The 20500-nt window shown below is 39.9% G+C and overlaps 1 protein-coding gene across 2 annotated transcripts; it reads right to left on the reverse strand.

Annotated features, from left to right (window-relative positions):
- Window positions 1–901: 901 nt before the first annotated feature.
- On the reverse strand, window positions 902–20500 carry tnks1bp1 (tankyrase 1 binding protein 1). Of its 2 annotated transcripts, none has more exons than XM_087800162.1 (10): window positions 20360–20500; window positions 16799–17723; window positions 13635–16110; window positions 5688–5788; window positions 4694–4787; window positions 4478–4622; window positions 3436–3560; window positions 3147–3340; window positions 3010–3082; window positions 902–1614 (listed from the first exon to the last, which is right to left on the reverse strand). In XM_087800162.1, exons 2-9 carry the CDS (start codon window positions 17719–17721, stop codon window positions 3013–3015), a joined length of 4128 nt encoding a protein of 1375 aa, XP_087656288.1. In that variant the 5' UTR covers window positions 17722–17723; window positions 20360–20500; the 3' UTR covers window positions 902–1614; window positions 3010–3012. The 2 variants fall into 2 exon arrangements, with proteins under 2 accessions (XP_087656288.1, XP_087656286.1); XM_087800160.1 differs by having other exon boundaries at window positions 3010–3085.

Below are 20500 nucleotides of genomic sequence, written 5' to 3' on the forward strand. Positions count from 1 at the left end.
CTAGAGACTATCTTTGTTTCTTTATCAATGCTTCTTAAGATATATCTAAGTCGGCTTTGAAGTCCATCAAAGCACATTAGATGACACACTCTCCTTTATTCTATTGTGCTTTAAATAACCATTTTTTATTAAACTTCAGATCATTTTTTAAACGGAGGGAGCCAACTACTGAGCCTTCAACATCATAACAAGGATTCATGAATCGTTAATCTGAATTTTCTTAAACTTGCTACTCACGTACAATTCATGTATCCACTCGTCCTCAGTCATCACCAGGATCTGGCAGTTATGACTGCTGCCATCTAGCGGGATGAAGTTTAATTGCAACACAACATGTGAATATTTGCATGTAATGGTAAGTTTAAACATCGAATTAGATTATTTCAAACACTCTTTATAAAACTATTAACCGTACAAGCAAAAACAACAACACATTGCTGTCGGAAATTAAAAATATTATCACCATAAATCGCTGTGTTGATTAGTATTTCCAAACAACCCTACCGTTTATAGCCTTTATTTTTTATTTTGATGATGCAGATTTGTGTTTAGATATGTTTTGTGAATGTTAAGATATTGTTTTAGGCTTTAGTTCTTACCAACTGTATTATAGTAGCAGGCTGAGTCTGGCATGTTGTTGTTTACCCATGTCTGCCTGTAAAATTGTGTGTTGGTCTATTAGCAGGTTGCTAACTAGCATTAGCAAAAGGTAGTCATTTTTTTTAGGACACAACATAAAAAAATTAGTCTTCCAGGATCTACATTCACCATAAGTATTATTTCTGCCCTGTGCTAGTAAACATAAATGACAATTAAAACCTTGCAACAATTGATGGACTGACTAAATGAACACTTCATTTAGTCAGTTATTGACAAAAAGCAACCACATTAAAGAAACAAGTCAGATAATAGAAAATATTTTAATAAAAATTCCCATAACTCCATTTATCAATCATCTTAGATCATTCTTGCATTTCCCATTAAAAACAGAGGCACTTTGACACAGACTCAACACACGTTGCTATAGAAACCAGTCTCTATAACACACACTCGCTCCTCATCCTCACTTATACAGGTCTCATAAAAAACTGTGTGACTCTATCTCGCATAAAGAGGCTGAAAGGCATCCGTGACATAAAAGCTTTGATTCCCTCGTTCCCTGACGCTGCAGCTAGAAACAGAAAATGCTTTTTTATTTTTTATTTTAAAGTGCTAAGTAAGTTCACTGGTGAATCTCTGTGACATTAAAATCACTTTGTACAAATAGAACATTCAAACTATTCCCTACAACCATGTGAGTACCGAAAAATAAGATATACAAATATATATCTGTGCTCTGCATAGTATATTCCATTACAGTTCTAGTGTCATCAGGAGCATCGGACAGACCAAAGTAGGCAAGATAACATGCTTTGTTAGACCATCTTAAAATGGATTTGACGTTACAAATATGGACATGGCAACACATGACTTGGCACCAGACACTAGGGCTGTTCTGCAGGTTCCTCTTCTTGCAATTAAAGTTCCAACATAACCACTCATGGGTGCAAGAAGCTGAATGTTCCTGGATTAAACAACCTGGATGGATTCTTGCTCAGTCACCTGGTCTGACTCCTGCGGAAAATAAAGATAACACACAATTAATCTGGTAACTTTTTTAAGGTATTGATTATTTGTTTTTTATTATAAAGAAAACATCCAGAATGTTGCCACTATAGACACTTGTAAGTAATTAAATGTTATTTGTAAAGCGCCTTTCTAGAACAGGGTCACAAAGCGCTTAAACAAACAACAATACACAGTTAAAATTTATACTTTAAAAGGCCAAGACACATAAGACAAACAAGGGAGTTCCAAAAAATCAGGGAAAAGCCTGCACAAATAAAAATGTCTTAAGATGTTTCTTGAAGGAGTCAGTAGATCATCAAACACAGAATGAGAGGAAGATCGAAGCAATTTCTGTTGCTAAATTGACAAAAGATCGTTAACATTCTGTCGCCCATTATGTGACATCTCGTTCAAATGCCACAAGTTAAGTAAAAGCATTTGATCTAAATGTACTTTAGATTCTAAATGACTCACAATATCAATAAAATTATCTGTTATTCACAGATTGTGTATCATACTGGCATCAACCTCAGTGTGACAGTTGAAAGAGTGCCAAATTTACTATTACCTGAAAACACCTGCAGTTCTTTTAAGTACACGTGAGTCCTCTAACAGGTTTATTGGTTTACTCATTTTATATTCCTGGTAACTTAAAAAAGTCTCACTGTATCCTCCCTCTACCTTTTCTGCATGCACCCTCCCAGTCGTTCGCAGTACGAGGTCGTAAACATTGAGTCTGGTTCTGCTCATGGTTTCTGCCTTCTAAAAGGACATTTTTCCTAACCACTGCCACACTGTGATTCCCTCATTGTTGATTCGCTGGGATCTGTTTTTTTTTCTTTACATAACTTTGTTATGATAAGACACTTTAAATACAATTTAATTTAATTTAATTTTTTTTTTTAAATCAACATTTTACATAGTGCTGCTTTAAGATTAACTTAAAGGGAAACTAATGTGTTGATTTAAGTGTCTCTTAAATTGATCTTGGTCCTCTATTGTACTTATCAGTATGTGTCTGTTTGTACAAAACTCTCTTTTCATTGAAATATTTACATTATAAAATGTGCTTTAGCCTCATCCAATGAAAACAGGGCGTTGTTACAGCTGTCTGGAGGAGTAGTGAAGCCCATTATTACATCATAATGGACTCTGCTCTCATAACTTCTTGTTCGCAGGGATTTCAGACGAGGGAGAACTTTAGAAAGTGATAAATTCTTGTAGAAGAAAACTTCAACATGTGATGCATATTATTGCGTTTTGGTGATTTCTTTATTAACCAACAGAAAGAATCGATAGAATACTTAACTAAACTACAGTAAAATTATCAATATATGCAGCCATCTTTTTCAAAACGGATTGTCATCATCCGACACAATACTAATAGTTAACTAAACTCACCTGCTATACACCTTCATGTTGACTCAGTCGCTTCTTTGACTTCAGTTCTTTCAGCCAGGCAGGTGAGGCTACACTGCTAACACACAAGATCAATCCATCAATTAGTAGCCTGCACATATCCTTTATCAAGTCCTCACCCTCCTTCTTTTCCTCCGATCGGCGGCAGGACTCTGGCGGCTCCTGCCATGTGAGAAGCCGAGCGAGGAGATCGGGACAGCACCGAGGGAGAAGGTGCGATCTCCTCATTCTGACTCTCGTCTCTCCCCTGGTCTTCCTCCGGTTCTTCCTCTTTTGCTTCACCGGCGCCTGTTCCCCTCTTTTTTAATTGAGCCTTGGGGAGCGAGCGATGCAATCGTGTTACATATTAAAATGATGAAAATCCAAAAGGAATATCTTTTGCACCGCTCAAACCCTGGGTGAACTTACAATTAGGGCTGCGGGGCTCATGCCGGGGAACATGGGCACTCTCTGAGAGGAGGGGGGTGTGGCGACCATCTTCGGCGGGGACGACTCGTCTTCGGCATCTGAATCCGTCCGTGGGCGAAAGATATCTGCGCCACATGAGGGAAGAAAGTGAGCAAGTTGGAATGTTTTTCTGCTGGTGAATCGTTGCCCAACATACTAGACGGCTTAACACAGGGACTAATTATGCCAAAATGACTAATAGCCGAAAACTTTCTTCACCGGCCCCTCAACTTATTGTACATCTTCTGCCGTCTCACTGTTTTTTTTTACAATAGTACTGCATATTTAATAGGGGTGTAAGAAAATATTGATACAACGATATATCGCGATATTTGTATTCACGATACTGTATCGATATTTAAAAATATATATATTTTTGCGCTGACGTCACACGCCGGCGCCGCTAAAGCTGCAGCTCACGTCTGCTCTGCTGCAGTGCAACATAGATTTTACGCCGCGAGTAATCATTATGAATTTTCAATAATGGTAGGAGTGTATACACTGTGTGAGAAAATGTTAATGGCAGTTCTGGGAAAGATGTTTTAAAGAATCGAATAAAGACATGAAGGGAAAAGTGTGCCGCACATGCAGCAGCAGTGATGAGTTCACTGAGAGGGAGTGAGGTAAAGGGTGAGCTGTGTTTGTGGGTTAGTCGATGAGCCAAAACATCTGGAGGGTGACATTGGAATTGTACATGTAAGTAGTTTAAATTTATCATCTGCTTTTTTTTTTGTTCATGTAATTTTAGAATTATTTCCAAGTTATGCATTTGTCTTGTTTGCCTTTAACAATTTGAACAAAATCAAAAACAGACTGTGATAATTGAATACCGGTTGGATTCAAAAAAAGAATGAATAGCTCATTCACGTCAATATCTTGGAAGAGAATCCCATCAAAAAAGGTCATTAAAGAGTATTCATAACAGCCGTTCAGGAACATTACTGATGATAATTAGAGTCATTATCCGGGAAGACCCTCTGATTAATTAACCTGCTGTAATTACCCGTCGAGTCACAGGCCCTCCAGTCCTGGTTCTCACTCGTAGCCGGCACCAGGCGTAGAGAGCGTGACGGACGTTTTCGACTCCTCCTCTTACTCAGGTATAATTTTGACCTCTGAGCACTGTTGTCCAGCAGCAGGCTCGAACTCTGCAGACGCAGGGAGTGCAGAAAGAAGGCAATTGTGAGTCACGTGATCGGACCTGAGTCAGCACATGTACCTCTGGGAAAGAATCCACTTCTGGTTCTGAGTAAACATCTGGATCGTCTTTTTGTGAGAGCTCCTTTAGCAACTCCTCGACGGCAGATGTAGGACTGAGGAGAAAAAACAGGAAGTGGTCATTATGTCCATGCGTGTTACTGAACAGCCACAAGGGGGAGGAGTGCTCAACATGTGAGGCGTAGATAAGAAAGTGAATTTCAAACATATTGCATTGTAATGCCAGATTCAACTTTAAAATAATATAACATTTTAAAATAAACTGGTGATTAATTCATCATTTTAAGTATTAATATAAAATGCTTTAACAGAAACACTACGTAAATGTCTGCTTACCCCACTGGGAAGATTAAGCAGAGACTACTTATCTGCCATTTCCTGCTAACTTTATTTTGTTTTATCTCCTCTGCTCTCTTAGCTGGACGTACACACAGCTTGAAACAGCTTGTCAACTGGAACATGGAGCAGATTCAAGAACGTGGCAATTCCAAGGCCCCAGTACATCTTTCCCAAATCATTGAGAAATGTAAAAATCTCATTATTAAAGGCATTCTTTGTGGATGTTTGTTAGATTGTGTGTGTCCCCGAGCTTTGTTATCAAGTACTCATTAAAATATGTGTTCCTTATTTTTCAGTTTCGCTCCCATATTGCGTTCACCTCATTCAGTTCGTGTGAGCCACTGCCACACTCTCGGAAATTATACATTATTTTTACGTGATTGTAAGTCATTTGTATTTTTATATATCCCTCGTATATTGACACATTGGTCTCATTCTGCTTCGCGCATCCAATTAAATAACAGAGAAAACAATGTCATTTTATATTTCCCAAGTTAAGTAAAGAGAGTACACAGCCACAGCGTGGTCCCGTCAAGAGAACCTTGTCCAGACCTCAATGTGAAGCACAGAACTGACACCAACAACAGAAGTAAAACGTAAGAAGGAAACGTAAAGTAAGCATTGCTTGTGATGTTTACTCCACTGTGCTTTCATACCCCTTGACTTCAGTCGTCTGTTCATCGTCACCGCTCTTCTCTTCCTGTTCCATTAAGAAATCTGTATCTTTGTCGTCCACATCATGTCGGTCCACTTCAGCCTAGAAGGAGAGATTAAGGAGAGATTAAGATGAGTTCATTACTGCTGTTTATCTGCTGTAATATTCTATATTTGCTAAAGACGCGATGGATGACAGCTGTATTGCAAATTACTTTGATGAGACAAATTTCTGGGTTATCTGGGTTACATTTTTGTTTCAAGCTTATATTTATATAATATTCTTCTACATATCATTCATATCAACACATTAAAAAAAATGTAACCATTAGAGCAAACAAGATCTAAATTTGTCGTCAACTCCTGAATGTGTGTTTAGTTTTCCAAAAAAAAGTATTTTATGATGATTAAAAAATCTGGTGTTTGAGATGTAGTCGTATATATTTCTGCTTCAGACTCACATTCTTATTTAGAGTTTGATCTTTATAGGGTTTATTTCAGTTGAGCTGCAAATCTATCCGGTCATCATCATTAGATTCATGCTTATTTCTCTGTATTTTTATAACGGAAGTCAAAATGACAAGGTGCTTCTATTATTTTTCCCCAAATAACAGTCACAGTATATAATGTGGCCCCTGAGGAAATTGAATTGCCCAAACCTGCTTTATATATATATTAAAGGAGTACATTTTAACTCCTGTACTGTTTCTCTGATGGTTGCGGCAGGACTTTTAACCTGAACTCAAACGGAAAGGTTTTTATTTATTTTTATTTTCATTGAGACAAACAAAACAAGACTGCCAAGCATTCTTCTTAATGAGCAGGAAACAGAGAAATAAACCATGTTGTCACATAAACACAAGACTAATTATGCAATGATATTTAAGTAAGCAGGAAACCATACATTAACTTAAAGGCACAAGTCAAAAGTATCCTTAAACACACCCTTCAGCTCATGTCACACTGTTTAAACTCAAATAGCACGTCTGTATGCTAAAACCTCCAGACCGTTTCTGCAACACTCAAGTCTCATCTTGCAGGCTTTAAAGTCTGAAAGTGAAGCGTGGCGGGCCAGTCATTAACATGAAATAGTACGAGCAACAAGCATTTTTTGGAAAGCTGTTGTAGGTCTTTCAAGTCGCTGTTGATGAAAAAGTGAGTTATCGTAACTGCTCTACTATTCATGTGACCCATGCAGATTCTGAAGCCTGGAATAATTTAGAGCAACAACAACTTACTCAAACACACACATCTACACACACAGACTACGGGAGGGAAACAAAGTGTTTGTGTTTTTTATCATCTCATCATCATTTTCATGTAAATGTATTTTTTTATCAGATAACTGCCCTTCTTTATACAACCCACTGTGCCAACTCATTTCCATATCTCGTTATCTGTACACACAATACAGTCCTATTTGGCTCTTGTTAACGGATTAATATTGGTGCTTGTCTTAACGGACAAACTATCTGGAAGAACCTGCTCCTATACCCTCTTATCTGGACCTCCAAACTTCCATAACACTTTTCGATAACATAGACGTGAAGCTGACAAACAGATCTGAAATCGGACCCAACTTCATAAGCGCCTACCAGGAAACAAGTTGTTCCAATAAGAGAACATTCCACTAAGGAACTTATTTTTACTGTTTCCTGGTTAATCGGAAATACCAGCGATTGTCTATAAATCGGCAGACTCCATACCCTGTACTTTCTGGACGATAAGCTCTTTAAATCCTTTGATTTTCTCTTATTTTTCTTATTGACAGTGCACTGCCTTACAAGCCAATGAGCCTTATGTATTAATTCTGGTTGTGCTCACTGACCACAAAACTGATTTTGAAATTAGGGCATTTCAAAGGATCAAAGGATTCAAGGAACAAAACAGCTACATTTTATTTTGCTGGTGTAAACTGTAACTTATATTCTGTGACTTTCCACCATCAAGGTAAACGTCTTCAAATCATACCGTAATCCAGCACCCTAATACCCATGCAACTATCTAAGATCTGATGTTGATGATTCACTGTTAAGTTACATATTGATACACTTTACACTTTAAATCAACTGTCTTTCTATGATCAACTGTACTCTGGAGTTCCAGAGCAAGTGTCAAAAACAGAACAGTAGAGTTCTAAGAGAAGGCGCCACATCATGCAACTGCTGAGACGCTTGAGAACAGAATTTTTTGCAACATGCTTTTGGTAAAACTGAGGGGTTGGAACTTAAAACCTTTATTGCTCTCAAAAGGAAGAAATTAATGTTTCAGAATAGCTTTTAAAATCAAGGGCGGAATCATTATTTCTGTCTGGTTTTAGTTATCATGTAAAACAACTGTCAAATGTATTTCAAAATCTTTGGAAATTTGACAGTGGAATGACTCTTGTAGCTTGAGCTCTGCCATCAGTGTGAAAATGGTGGTTTGCCAGAATTCAACGAATGTGTGAGTGATCAGAAGAAGTACTAGACGTCTCTTACAGAGCGTGCCTTGGTGGATCCCTCCTCATGACCTCTGAGGGAAAACCTCTGCCAGGACCTCCTGATACGCCACGCGAGACTCCTAAGAGGATACATGGCTCCCTGGAGTCCTCCATATCTGTTTCTTTCATCCACATAGTCCTTCTTCCTTGTCTCGTCTTGTGTGCCCCGTATGATGTCCAGAGCCTCTCGTAAGGAGTGTCGGACGCTGCCTACCCAGCCTGCCACCTGCAGCTGAGCCGAGGAAAGCTTTTCCTCAAAGTACTGCATGTGAATCCAGCATCAACCTCATTGACACTTTGTCGGAAACACTTTGGATTGTAAGGCTCAACTTAAGCTTAAGACAAGATTCAAAAGTTAGAACTCTCTTATTCAGCATCAAGCTGTATTTTTTTGTGCTCAAAACAGGCTCACAGCTGATTTACTGTCCGACCTGTTGGATCATGTATTTGAATCTTCAGTCTCCTCTCTTTCCCTCAAAAACAGAGCATGATATCCATCCAATGGTAGTCCACACTGAGAGTCACAGTACGTCTGAGATCCAGGAGCTCCTCCCTCAAGATCTCCTAACAGAGAAGTGCAGTGGGAAGTTAAGTTGAGCAAACCAGAGGATTCTCTTTGCTCTTGTTTGGGGTCATGGCTAGTGTGTGTGTGTGTGTGTATCAGGGTGGAAAGGAAGCAGATAATAGCACCATGTATGGTCAACTCTGCCCAACAAATCCAAAGAACTGTGTGACAGTTTAACGTGTCACCCTTATACTCTCTTTGTACTGTAGACACAACCCCAGATTAAATGAGTTACATATTTATTTTCATTTCTTCCTCACGTTTGTCTTCGTTTCTGATGACCAACGCTGACATCTGGTGGTCGATGATATCAGAGCACGGCAAGAAAAAAACACCTCATAATAATAGGACCGTTGTATAGTGTCTGAATGTGGAATATTGTTTGTCTGCTTCACCACAAGCACAGACGTGTCTATCACTATGACGTACACCAGCAGAGAGAGATTAGAGCTTTACCGTTTTCACCTTGCAAAATATGCTGCATGTACGAACAGGCCGAGATCTGATCTGCCACGCCAGCTGCTAGAGAAACTACTCAAAATTGTGAATGTTTTTTGACGTAAACAGTTGATTAATACAATATCTATCAAATTAATTGCATTATTTCCATTATGGGTGCAAAATTAATCTTCTCAATGTAAAAGAGGTTTATAAATTAAAAAAACACTAAACAAAATAATGTCAAAATGAATAAATTGCATTATGTCAATTCAGCATTCAATCATGCACAGGTTGAAAAAGGCTGTGCATTTAATCAATTTGAACTGTAATTAAGATTTGGCTTCCATATTAAACAACTAATATCATCTGCAATTATAAAATTTGAATGCAGCTCTGCTGCGATGTAATAAAACACGGGTACAACCAGGAGTCCGGAAAACACTAGGGGTCCACCAGTCTATTCATCATTAATATGCTTAAAATAACAAGCTATTAGAAGAACCCACTTGTGGCGAAACCTCAAGACGCACATATCTGAAAAGCATCCTGAAAAAATGAACCTTTTTAGAGGAATAAGGCAAAGAAAATACCAGGTCAGTGCAAGTTGCACTTTTTAATTTTAGTTTTTGATATTATTATTTCAAATAAATTATAGAAATTATTTTTTGTATTATTTATCAGTTGATCTGGTTGAAACTTGTTGTGTTGTCATGTTGACACTATTAAGTGTCGTAAACAGTGTTGAAAATAAAAAAAGTAAACAGAAAATCAAGAAAAAAAAGTTTATATATTTTTTACATAGTTGACAGATAAATGTACAAGTGTGCTTTGAAAAATGGATAAATATGCAACAAAGCCATTTAAGGAAAATCTGAATATGTATAATTTAATAATGAGCAAGTTCATATTTGGATAGAAAAGTATGAAGAAAACCTGTAGGAGTTTAAGTTAACATCATGGAATATAAGAGAGGAATGCAAATATATAATATGGCAAATACATATCAATCATATAAAATGTGAAGATTAAAATGAAAAATATGAAGAAGGAGATTTTTTTTTTTCAGTTTAAATAATGACTGAAAATAACACTGGATAAGTATTACAAATATGTATAATAGAAATGTATATATCTGAGTGGCAGCTCGTGTAGATATGTGCTTCTAATGATGTACGCAAACTTGCTTTAACCCGTGTGTCTCCTCCTCCTTACCATAGGAGTATATTAAAAGGTGTGATCTGGCTAAATAATGTTATCTTTTTAAGCTGATGTGAACAATTATGAAGTCAAGGAATAGTGAGGTGTTTCTAGATCAGCTGAGAAGTGTATTTGGTCTGCCCCTACTGATTTAGCCCACTAAAATTAGTCCAGATAACTATCAAAAACAAAATATAAAAATAACTCAGACCTATGAAACAATGAAAAAATGTGGAAACAGTTCTGCCCGTAAGATGGAAAACAAGGTGGAGTTCTCCAGAAAAAACACCAGCTCCAGAGTTGTTTGCACTAAAACATTTCTGCCAAACAGTGATCTCAACTGGCTTCTCCTGCAGTGGCGCATCACTGGATCATCTTTGAGTCTCTCATGTAGAAGTAAAAGGTTTTTTCTTTCACCCATATTCTGCTATTTATTAGAGGTCAGGTCCCAGGGGCAGCAGCCAAAGCAAAGAGACCAAGGCTTCCCTAGTTTTCACCGATGAATGGTTTCAAAAAATTAAAAATCTTCTAGTATTCCTACCAAAACATTTGCACCTTCTTTGTCTGTATGTGCGAGAGTAAGTAAGTAAAGTAAGAAAAGTAAATGTTATTTGTAAAGCGCCTTTCTCGACCAGGGTCACAAAGCGCTTTATTAATCAAAAACAGTTAAAATACATGCTTTAAAAGGCCAAGACACATAGGACAAACACAGGTTCCAAAAAATCAGGGAAAAGCCTGAACAAATAAAAATGTCTTGAGATTTTTCTTGAAAAAGTCAGTAGATCCATTAAACGCAGAGAAAGAAGAAGATCGTTCCAAAGCTTAGGAGCAACAGCCTGGAAGAATTTCTCTCCTCTGGTCCTGAAGCGTGTTCAGGAACCATCAGTAGATTCTGATCCACAGACCTCAGAGCCCAAGCTGGGTTGTAAGGCTGGATCAAATCACTGATGTAAGGAGGAGCCTGACCATGAATAGATCTGGAAGTAAGAACCAGAATTTTAAAAATGATCCTGAAAGAAACTGGAAGCCAGTGAAGAGTTTTAAGGATCAGGGAAATGTGAGTTCTTCTACTAGATCGGCTCAGAATTCTCGCTCCAGTGAGTTTTGTAGGCGAGACGGCTCCTTCTTGTTAAGACATGAAAACAAACTGTTGCAATAGTCTAAACTAGAAGACACAAACACATGGATTACTAGCTCCAGATCATATTGTGACAACATTTTCCTAAGTTTATAGATTTTTCTCAGTTGAAGGGAACCGTTTGTGGTCAGTTTTCTGCAGTGTTGAACTAGAGACATGTCTTTTGTCAAATACAAATACAACAACAAATCCAATCAGGCTCAGTTTGACAGTCTGGCCTAAGTCACCCAAGTACTGACTCCCTGAACCCTGGAACCTTATCATCAGCAGCAATAACCAGAGTTTCAGTTTCAGTATTTCTAACAACTGACTAAGCTGTTCAGCCTCTGGAGCTCATTTGGCTCAAAAGAGCAGTAGAGCTGGATGTCATCAGCAAATATGTGGTAAGAAACTCAGGAAATCTCTAAATGATTTTACCCAGGGGAATAAAGTACAGCAAACACAATAAAGGACCCAGAACAGAACCTTGAGGGACTCCACACAACAGGTCCGCCGATTCAGACCTCATTTGATTGGCAGACACTGAAACTGGGCCCAGAAAGGTATGATGAGAACCATTGTAACACAGACCCAGACAGTCCCACTTCATCCCTCAGTCTTCTCAGCAGGATCTGGTGATCAACTGTGTCAAAAGATGAGGACAGATCCAAGAGAACCAGAACGGTGTATTTACCCGAATCAGCCGACATCATGATGTCACTGGACAATTATTAGCAAGGCCGTCTCCGAGTGATGTTTGCGGAAGCCCGACTGAAACTTCTCATGGATGTCGCTCTGATCCAGGAACAATGACAACTGCTCAGACACCACCTTCTCCAAGATATTGGACAAGAAAGGGAGCTTAGAAATAGGCCTGAAATTACTGAGGTCAATCCGGGTCTAAGCCTGGCTTTTTGAGTATGTGATCTTCTACCTGTGTCCCTTAATCGCCCACTTAATTGTCACTAGTCTATTCTCCGTAATAAATCATCAACTTCAGCATCAATCAACTCACAATTTGAAACCTTGTTTTTTGCTCTTATATTATCGTTTTTGCAGAACTTCAGGCCTCTGCATGTGCTGCGCACTTCTGATACAAAGAAGAGTATTAGTGTATGCCTGATAGTTCTCAAATCATAATACATATATTTCATTTGACTTTTTTAGTTGAATTTTAATGGAATTCTCTATATCTGTAGGAAATTCACCTGCACATGTGTCGAGTGTTACTAAACTCTCGTTACAATAAATTCCAAACTCATTCCAAACAATTTATGAAAGTAGAATATTAGAGCTTACAAAAGATGGCATGAAGGTAAATATCCACTAAAGCCTGTGTGCTCAATTATTAGGCAAGTGATTATTTTGAACATATCATAATTTCTATGCATGGGTTCCAACCCCTAGCTATACAAACCAGAAAGTTTTGGGGGGGATTTAAGCATTTCATTTAAAAAATAAAATGGCTAGCTGTTAGAAACACGTTCATGAGGGTCGCATAAATACAGTCGAAGGGATACTCAGAATTCTGAAACTTAAAGATAACGCCAGACCATCTAAAACAAAGTAGTCATGAAAGGGTAAGAGCAACCTCAAAGGATTTGCATGCACGTTATTCGGGTTTGTTTCCTCCTCACAGCCACCACAGCCCTCTTTTAATCTCTCTTCCACACGTGCACATTCTTACTGCTCTTATTTAACCTCAACAAAAACGTTCAAAGTTCGAAAGTGCCATCATGAAATGACACTTCAATGAACGACAACAGTGTATTGTTGAGAACCAGAGCTACTGTAGTTTTGTATCGTAAACCTGTGAAAACGTTAGCTCCGTCGTCACCACATACCCACACGAGCTCGGCGCTCTGTTCTTGTTCATGTCTGGGACGCTGAACAGGTCTCACACACACATATCATATCCGGCCACACATGTCTCTGCAGTCACGCCCACCTACGTGGACGAGCATACGGACTGGTTCTCACGCTTCATCGGGCTGAAGCAACACATGTATCGCTCCACTCGCACAAGAGGAGAGAGGTGAGGCGAGAGTTTGATTCACGGCTCACACAACCACATGTTCACGCGTGACTAACAGAGAGTTTTTTACAGTAACTTCTTTGACAATAATGAGGCTTGAAAGAAGCTTTACCTCTGGTGCGAGATCATCTTGGCGGTCATCTGCACGTGGCTCTTCCTTTTGCGCCTCCTTTTGCAGAAGCTTCATAAGGATGTTCTCCCCATCTGGCCTCGCAGCATCGTCTTCCTCCTTCTCTTCGTCCTCTAGCTTCTGATCCTCCAAAACAGGTGATGAATCCGGAATCACCTTCTTAATTTCCTCATGCTCTATGACACGCGGCTGGATGATCGTTGACTCCGGAATCTCCTTCACAAGTCCCTCGTCCCATGAAATCATGGGCTTCCTCTCAACGGGAGTAGTTTCCGTTTTCGTCTGCGAACCCCATTTTATTGGCTTCACGGAGAAGTCGTCAAAGTCGACGTCGATCAGAGGTTTCTTGACGGAGAAGTCGTCGTACACCACTTCGATCCGACCTTCTGGAGACACAGGAGATTTCGGGGCAAACTCTTCTGAGTCGAAGTCGATGAGACGTTGGTTCCTTTGACTCTCGAGATCCCTCAACTTCCGTTCTTCTGCCTGTAATCTTTCCAATTCCTCTTTCTTTCTTTGCTCATATGCTATCATCATTTCCTTGTCTTGTTCTCTCCTTTGAGCCTCCCTCTGTCTTTCCATTTCTTCTTCTCTTTCTCTCTCCTGTTCCCTCCTTTGAGCCTCACTCTGTCTTTCCATGTCTTCTTCTCTTGCTCTCTCCTGTTCTCTCCTTTGAGCCTCCCTCTGTCTTTCCATTTCTTCTTCTCTTTCTCTCTCCTGTTCCCTCCTTTGAGCCTCCCTCTGTCTTTCCATGTCTTCTTCTCTTGCTCTCTCCTGTTCCCTCCTTTCAGCCTCCATTTGTCTTTCCATGTCTTCTTCTCTTGCTCTCTCCTGTTCCCTCCTTTCAGCCTCCATTTGTCTTTCCATTTCTTCTTCTCTTGCTCTCTCCTCTTCTCTCCTTTCAGCCTCCCTCTGTCTTTCCATTTCTTCTTCTCTTGCTCTCTCCCGTTCCCTCCTTTCAGCCTCCCTCTGTCTCTCCATTTCTTCTTCTCTTGCTCTCTCCTGGTCTCTCCTTTGAGCCTCCCTCTGTCTTTCCATTTCTTCTTCTCTTGCTCTCTCCTGGTCTCTCCTTTGAGCCTCCCTCTGTCTTTCCATGTCTTCTTCTCTTGCTCTCTCCTGGTCTCTCCTTTCAGCCTCCCTCTGTCTTTCGATTTCTTCTTCTCTCGCTCTCTCCTGTTCTCTCCTTTGAGCCTCTCTTTGTCTGTCAAATTCCTCCTTTCTTTCTTGTTCTTTCTTTTGCTCCTCTCTCTGTCTTTCCATTATTAGAATTCTCTCTCGCTCTTCCTTTTGTCTCTCCAACTCTATCACTCTTTCTCTCTGTTTCTTCAGCTCCTCTCTCTCTCTCTCCAGTTCCATTTCCATCATTCTATTTCTCGCTTGTTCCTCTTCCTGCATTTTCCTTTGGAGTTCTATTCTTCTCCTTTCCTCTTCCATCTGTTGGTGCATCCTTGCTTCCTCTTTCCGCCGCTCATCTTCTTTCCTCTCTCTTTCCTCAGCCTCTTGTCTCGATCTTTCCCTCATCAATTCTTCGTTTCTCGGTTCATCCGTGGCAGACTTCCCTGTTCTGTTGACCCATTCTGTTTCCCATTCATCCTCTCGTTTCCTCTCCTCATGCATCTCAGCCACCTGCCGCTTTCCTTCCACTGCAACTTCTTGATGAAGCTCTCTTTCCTCTTCTTCATGTCTCGGCTTCCACCTTGATTCCCTGTGTCTCTCTTCCTTCTCCTGCTCCTTCAGTCTTTCTTCTTCCTTCTGAATCCGAAGTCTTTCAACTTCTCGCTTAGCTTTTTCCTCATCCTGCTCTCTATGTCTTTGCAACATCAACTCTGTCTGTCTCTCTGTCTCGATCTCTTCTTCTCTCAGTCTTTTCTGTTCTCTCTCTTCCTCTTTAACTCTTTCTATCTCCCATTCAGACTGCTTTCCCTTTGCCTCCTCTTCTTCATCCCGCTGCGTACTTTCCTCGACTTTCCGTCGCTTCTCAAACGCCAAGTGTTTCAGCTGTTCGTCCTGTTGGTTTTGGAGCCCAGTGTCATTGTCGTGTAGAATTCCCACCCGTCTATAAGTAGGCACGGAATCTGGAACCTTCTCAGTAGGTTTATTTCTTGGTGCCTCTTCCTCATCACCACTGGAGTCTGACGCAGGGCCAAGGATGATGGGTGGTCCTCCGTCATCTCTTTCCACCACACCAAAGTGGACGGATCGACGTTTACCGTTGTCCCTCTTTAGGGGCCGCTCGACTGTAGCCCCTTCAACAGCAGGGCTTTGAGATCTTAGCCGAACTTCTGGTATATTGTTTTTGGATTCTTGGCTTGGCTTTTGAACTGACTCCTCAGGTGTAGCATCCTGGGCTTTGTCTTGTGATCGCTCCTTCTCTTCCTCAAAAACAGCGGACGGTTCATTCTCTGGTTCAGACTTTATAGGTGGGACCTCTTTCGTCGGAGCAGTCGGGGATTCAACACTTGGAAAATAGAGAAAGAATACAATTAATGGGTTTAGCATTGAAAGGTTTTCTGATGGCAGAATGTCACAAAATAAACTAGAAAAGTAGTGACTCAATTTACCATGAGTTTAAGTTACAATGAGTAGAGCTTGTGCATGACGATCTACAAATCCCTGAACAATGGAATACTGATAACATGACTCACGAACAGGTAGATCAAGCAAAATTCCTTCTAAGTTTCCATTTTATTTATGTTAAGCAATCCTGATGATCTGAAGCCATTAATAAACACTCATGCAATAGAGTAGAATAGCCATTTGTTTAATAGCAAACCCTATATTATGCAAATATTCCCTTACTAGGAATCTGTTGTTTTCTACAAATACATTTTAGGACTTGATTAACCCCTTTTGTCTTCACCCCAGTCAAGTCGTGTCTTCTCTACGGCGACACATTCTTACAATGTTCTCTCTGTAAGGCAATTCCAATTCACCCTTGTGTTACACAACAGAAAGAATGAAATCGCCCTTGGGCAAGATTGTCGAAAACCTAGTTCTGAGGTGACACTTGTAATGGATTTTTTCTATTTGAAAGGGTCTTAATGAAACAAGAGGCACTCGTACGTGCCTTACGTGAAAGCACTTGTTGAAAGTTCTGATCATTTTTTTTCATGTCTCGTCAAGCTGAGAAAGCACAGCATACTGACCTTTTGGGAGTTCGAGATATAACTTGAGGCTTCTTCTCGGTCTTCGGAGATTCAGGATTTGTTTCTGATGTCCAGTTTTTGATCCTCTCCTTCACCCCTCCTCCGTTGACGATGTCTGGCTCGTCTCTCTTGTCCAATACCTCTGGCCTCGATGAGGAGTCAAAAAGGAGACTGATTCTGTCTTTTATGCTGCCCCCTCCCTCCGTTTCCTCCTTAGGGTCGTCTCCGTCGATCTCTTTCGTCTCGGATGTTGTCTCGCTTGGCTTTTTTTGAACTGGCACTGTCTGGGCTGCATCTTTGCTAGGGGTTTTCGTGGGCTCGGGGGTCGGGGGCGGACCGCCCGACTCAAACTTTGAGGTGAGGTGTGTAGACAGACGCTTCCTGGAGCCGCCCCATGTGAAGGCAGAATCAGATGAGGGGGGATCGTCGTCACCTGACCGGGTTTGCTCCGCAGGTTTACCATTGCTGGTTTCGGGGCCGCTTTTCGTCTCCGCTGTGGTTTTCGCATCTGGTTGTTTGTTGGTGCTGGTAGGCACTTTGACTTGCTCCTCTTTGATCAGACCTTCCTTGTGGACCGGCTCCGAAGTGGGCTTAGGCAGAGCGCTCTCTGGTGCCGGTTGAGGTTTTGCTGCCAGAGAACCAGTGGTGTCTGGCTCTTTAGCCGGTGGGTCTTTGGTGACCTCTTTCACAGGGGCTTGTTGAGGCGGCCTCTTAACAACCGGGGCTTTTGGCGAGGCTGGTGAAACTGACCCTCTAGGCTGCTGAGCCGCTGTTTTCGGAGCGGTGATAGTCCTCGGAGCATGGATGGAGCGAATAGAGGTGTTTTTCTGAAGTGAAAAGGGCTTTGGTGCGAGCAGAGGTTTGGGAGCCAGCACAGGTTTCGTCCCACCTGAAGTCCGGGAAGCTTCCACAGAGCTCTCCATGACTACATGACACAGAACATAAAGATAGGTTGTGTTTAGACAATAAAGCTGAGTCAACACTTAATAGTGAGAAGCCGGATAAAGCCTGTTGGTCTGGATTTTTGCAATCTAACCCTGTTCCAAGGTTAGTTAATAAAACACACTCGTGCTGTCACTCTCTCAACCGAAACCAACGAGTGTGCTCCTTACCCAGGTACAAATTCAAACATATTTTCTCAAGTTCAATTCACTAAGACAATAACTAACCACAAAGGTTTTATAGCGTTTCAGTTCAACCCTTGAATCCTGTTTCTGCCGTGAGTTGACATTTCAAATGATCTCACCTGTCTCGAAAATGTAAACACTATCTGAAACCAGAGAGCTGTCATTGTGGTAGCCCCGAGCTACTCGGCAGCAGGACCGCCCCAACACAATTCTGCAGCCATGAAATGGAAACAAAACCTGACCACTCACATCATAGCTGAAGTCAAAGTTATAGAAGAGGCTTTTAGACTTTTTCTATTTGGACTCTCGGGTTCAGTAGCTTACGTGAAGCAGAATCTTACTCTGTCTTTGCTTAATCTTAAACTTTGAAACTTGGTCACTTTTTTGGTTTCATTTAAATAAGGTCCATTTCATGCATCTCAAATGTATTTAAATTAGTGGTGGGTCCCCAGGGGCCACATTTTCTAAACAAGTAATAAGATCAAACTTAATATGCCGAAGTTAACCATATTTTTATTTTTCCCTAAATCCTTTTTGAGGAGCAATAAGATAGAAAGATTCTTTATTGAACCTTGAAGGAGAAATTATGTAAATAATTAAATAAATACACAAAAATGGCAAAAGAAAAAGTCCTTATTAAAACTACTATCGTCATTTTTTGAAGACAAGTCATGAATAATAGAAATAAATACAAAATAAAATAGTTAGTTTCTTCATGATCTTTGACCTTATGAGGGTCACGTGAATATATTGAAAAGGGCCCCTGGGTCGCACTGTTTCCCAGATCTGATTTAAAAGAATCATTCAAACTGTGAATGTCATACTGTAAAAGAATGATTGAAACTGTTCTAGTAAATACTATACAGTATATATTATAATTACCCCATAAGACAGTTAACTGAACCAACCTGAAATACAAGATTGAATTCTGAAGTAAATAACAAACCTATACATTTTAATACGAAATTAAGGAGATAAATATGACTGGAGGGCGAGAGTCTGGGGATATGACACATTTCTTGATACAGTGGAAAAGGTACGATATATTTATATATATTGAGATATATTGTGATACTGTTGAAACAAGTACTGTTTTGTCCAAGTACTTGACTCTGGTGTTGCAGAATTTGCAAACTACATGACTCTTGATCAAGTCGTAAGTACTTTTGTTTGTTTTTAAATTTAAATACGTCGAAACATTGCCTGATAAAGCGGCTATCCTCTTGTCCTCAGCCATCGCCTGGATCACATGTAAATTCAATGTTCACACAAAAATGAACATGGTGTTTACTAAAAAAAAATTGAATTATTTATTTTATTTTACACACACATTATACGACTAAAACCCACACAATAGTTAGAGAAAAATCTTACTTACATACTTGTGGTAAGACATTATATGTAAGTAAGTAAGTCATTTTTATTTATTTAGCGCTTTTTCAGACCAGGGTCACAAAGTGCTTAAACAATGAAAACAATATTCAATAAAGTAAATACTTTAAAGGGCAAGATAAAACTAAATATAGATATGATTCAACTTTTTAATTTCCTTAAAATTAAATCGGTACAATGCTATCAAATATCGATACAGTATCTTGGTAAAAAAAATGTTGCGATATATATAACCCTATCGATATTTTCTAACACCCCTAAATACCAGATATGAATATCCTATGCACTATATCTAAATTGAACTTGCCTTGTTTTTCACAGCCATAATGAAAATATAAAATATTAGAGAAAGATGTGACCAGTTGAATGACCCTGTAAAACTTTTGGCCCCTGAGTGTTAGCTGAGTCACCGCACTAACTGAAAGTTTAGGAAAAAACCCAACACTCCCGTGAAAACCACCATAAAGTAGCAGACATAATCAGAACAAAATCTGTTCAACAAAGCACCACAGGCGTTGTTGTATCCTCTGCGTCATCTGGTTTGACCTGAAAGACTTTTTCAACCAACCGGTATCTCCACTCCATTCACTTTAATACTGTTTCTCTCCTTCGGCTGCGGGTTAATGGTTAAATAACATTTGGGTTCGAGCCTCGAGAGATAAAGCTGTCCAGCTGTTGCTGACTTGATGTTGATTCATTCTTGTGTATTTAGGTCACATTTCAGCGAAAAAAAAAAAAACGGAGCAGCAGCTTTTATCTGTGTTTACATACTCGTGTTTACACTCAACGTTTTTCTCTTCGCAATCTGGACGTGATGCTGTGGCGACTGTTACTCGGCGTTATGTCGACGTTATTACACGCTAACAAAATAAAAGAAAGATGGATTTGTTTGACGACTCTCTCGAGTGAAAAAGAGAAGGTGGATACATTAAAAAAAAAAGAGAGGAGAAGAATTGTTTGACAAGATGTTGCACCTGCTCAACAAGTTCGACGTTAAGACACTTTTTTTAAAGAAGCTGCTGTTCTTGGAGTTTGTTGTTACCTTCTCACGCTGTCATCCGGACAAGAAGAAGCGGGAAGTAGTTTAGAGACTTTTTTTCCCGGGACTGTCTCTTCAGCTCTTTCGTTCTTTCTCTCTCTGTCGAGTCTGTGAAACAAGACGTCAGAGTTGTTTCTGCAGCCA

This window comes from Callionymus lyra, chromosome 10 (assembly GCF_982586985.1).
Source record: "Callionymus lyra chromosome 10, fCalLyr1.hap1.1, whole genome shotgun sequence".
Classification (NCBI taxonomy): domain Eukaryota; kingdom Metazoa; phylum Chordata; class Actinopteri; order Syngnathiformes; family Callionymidae; genus Callionymus; species Callionymus lyra.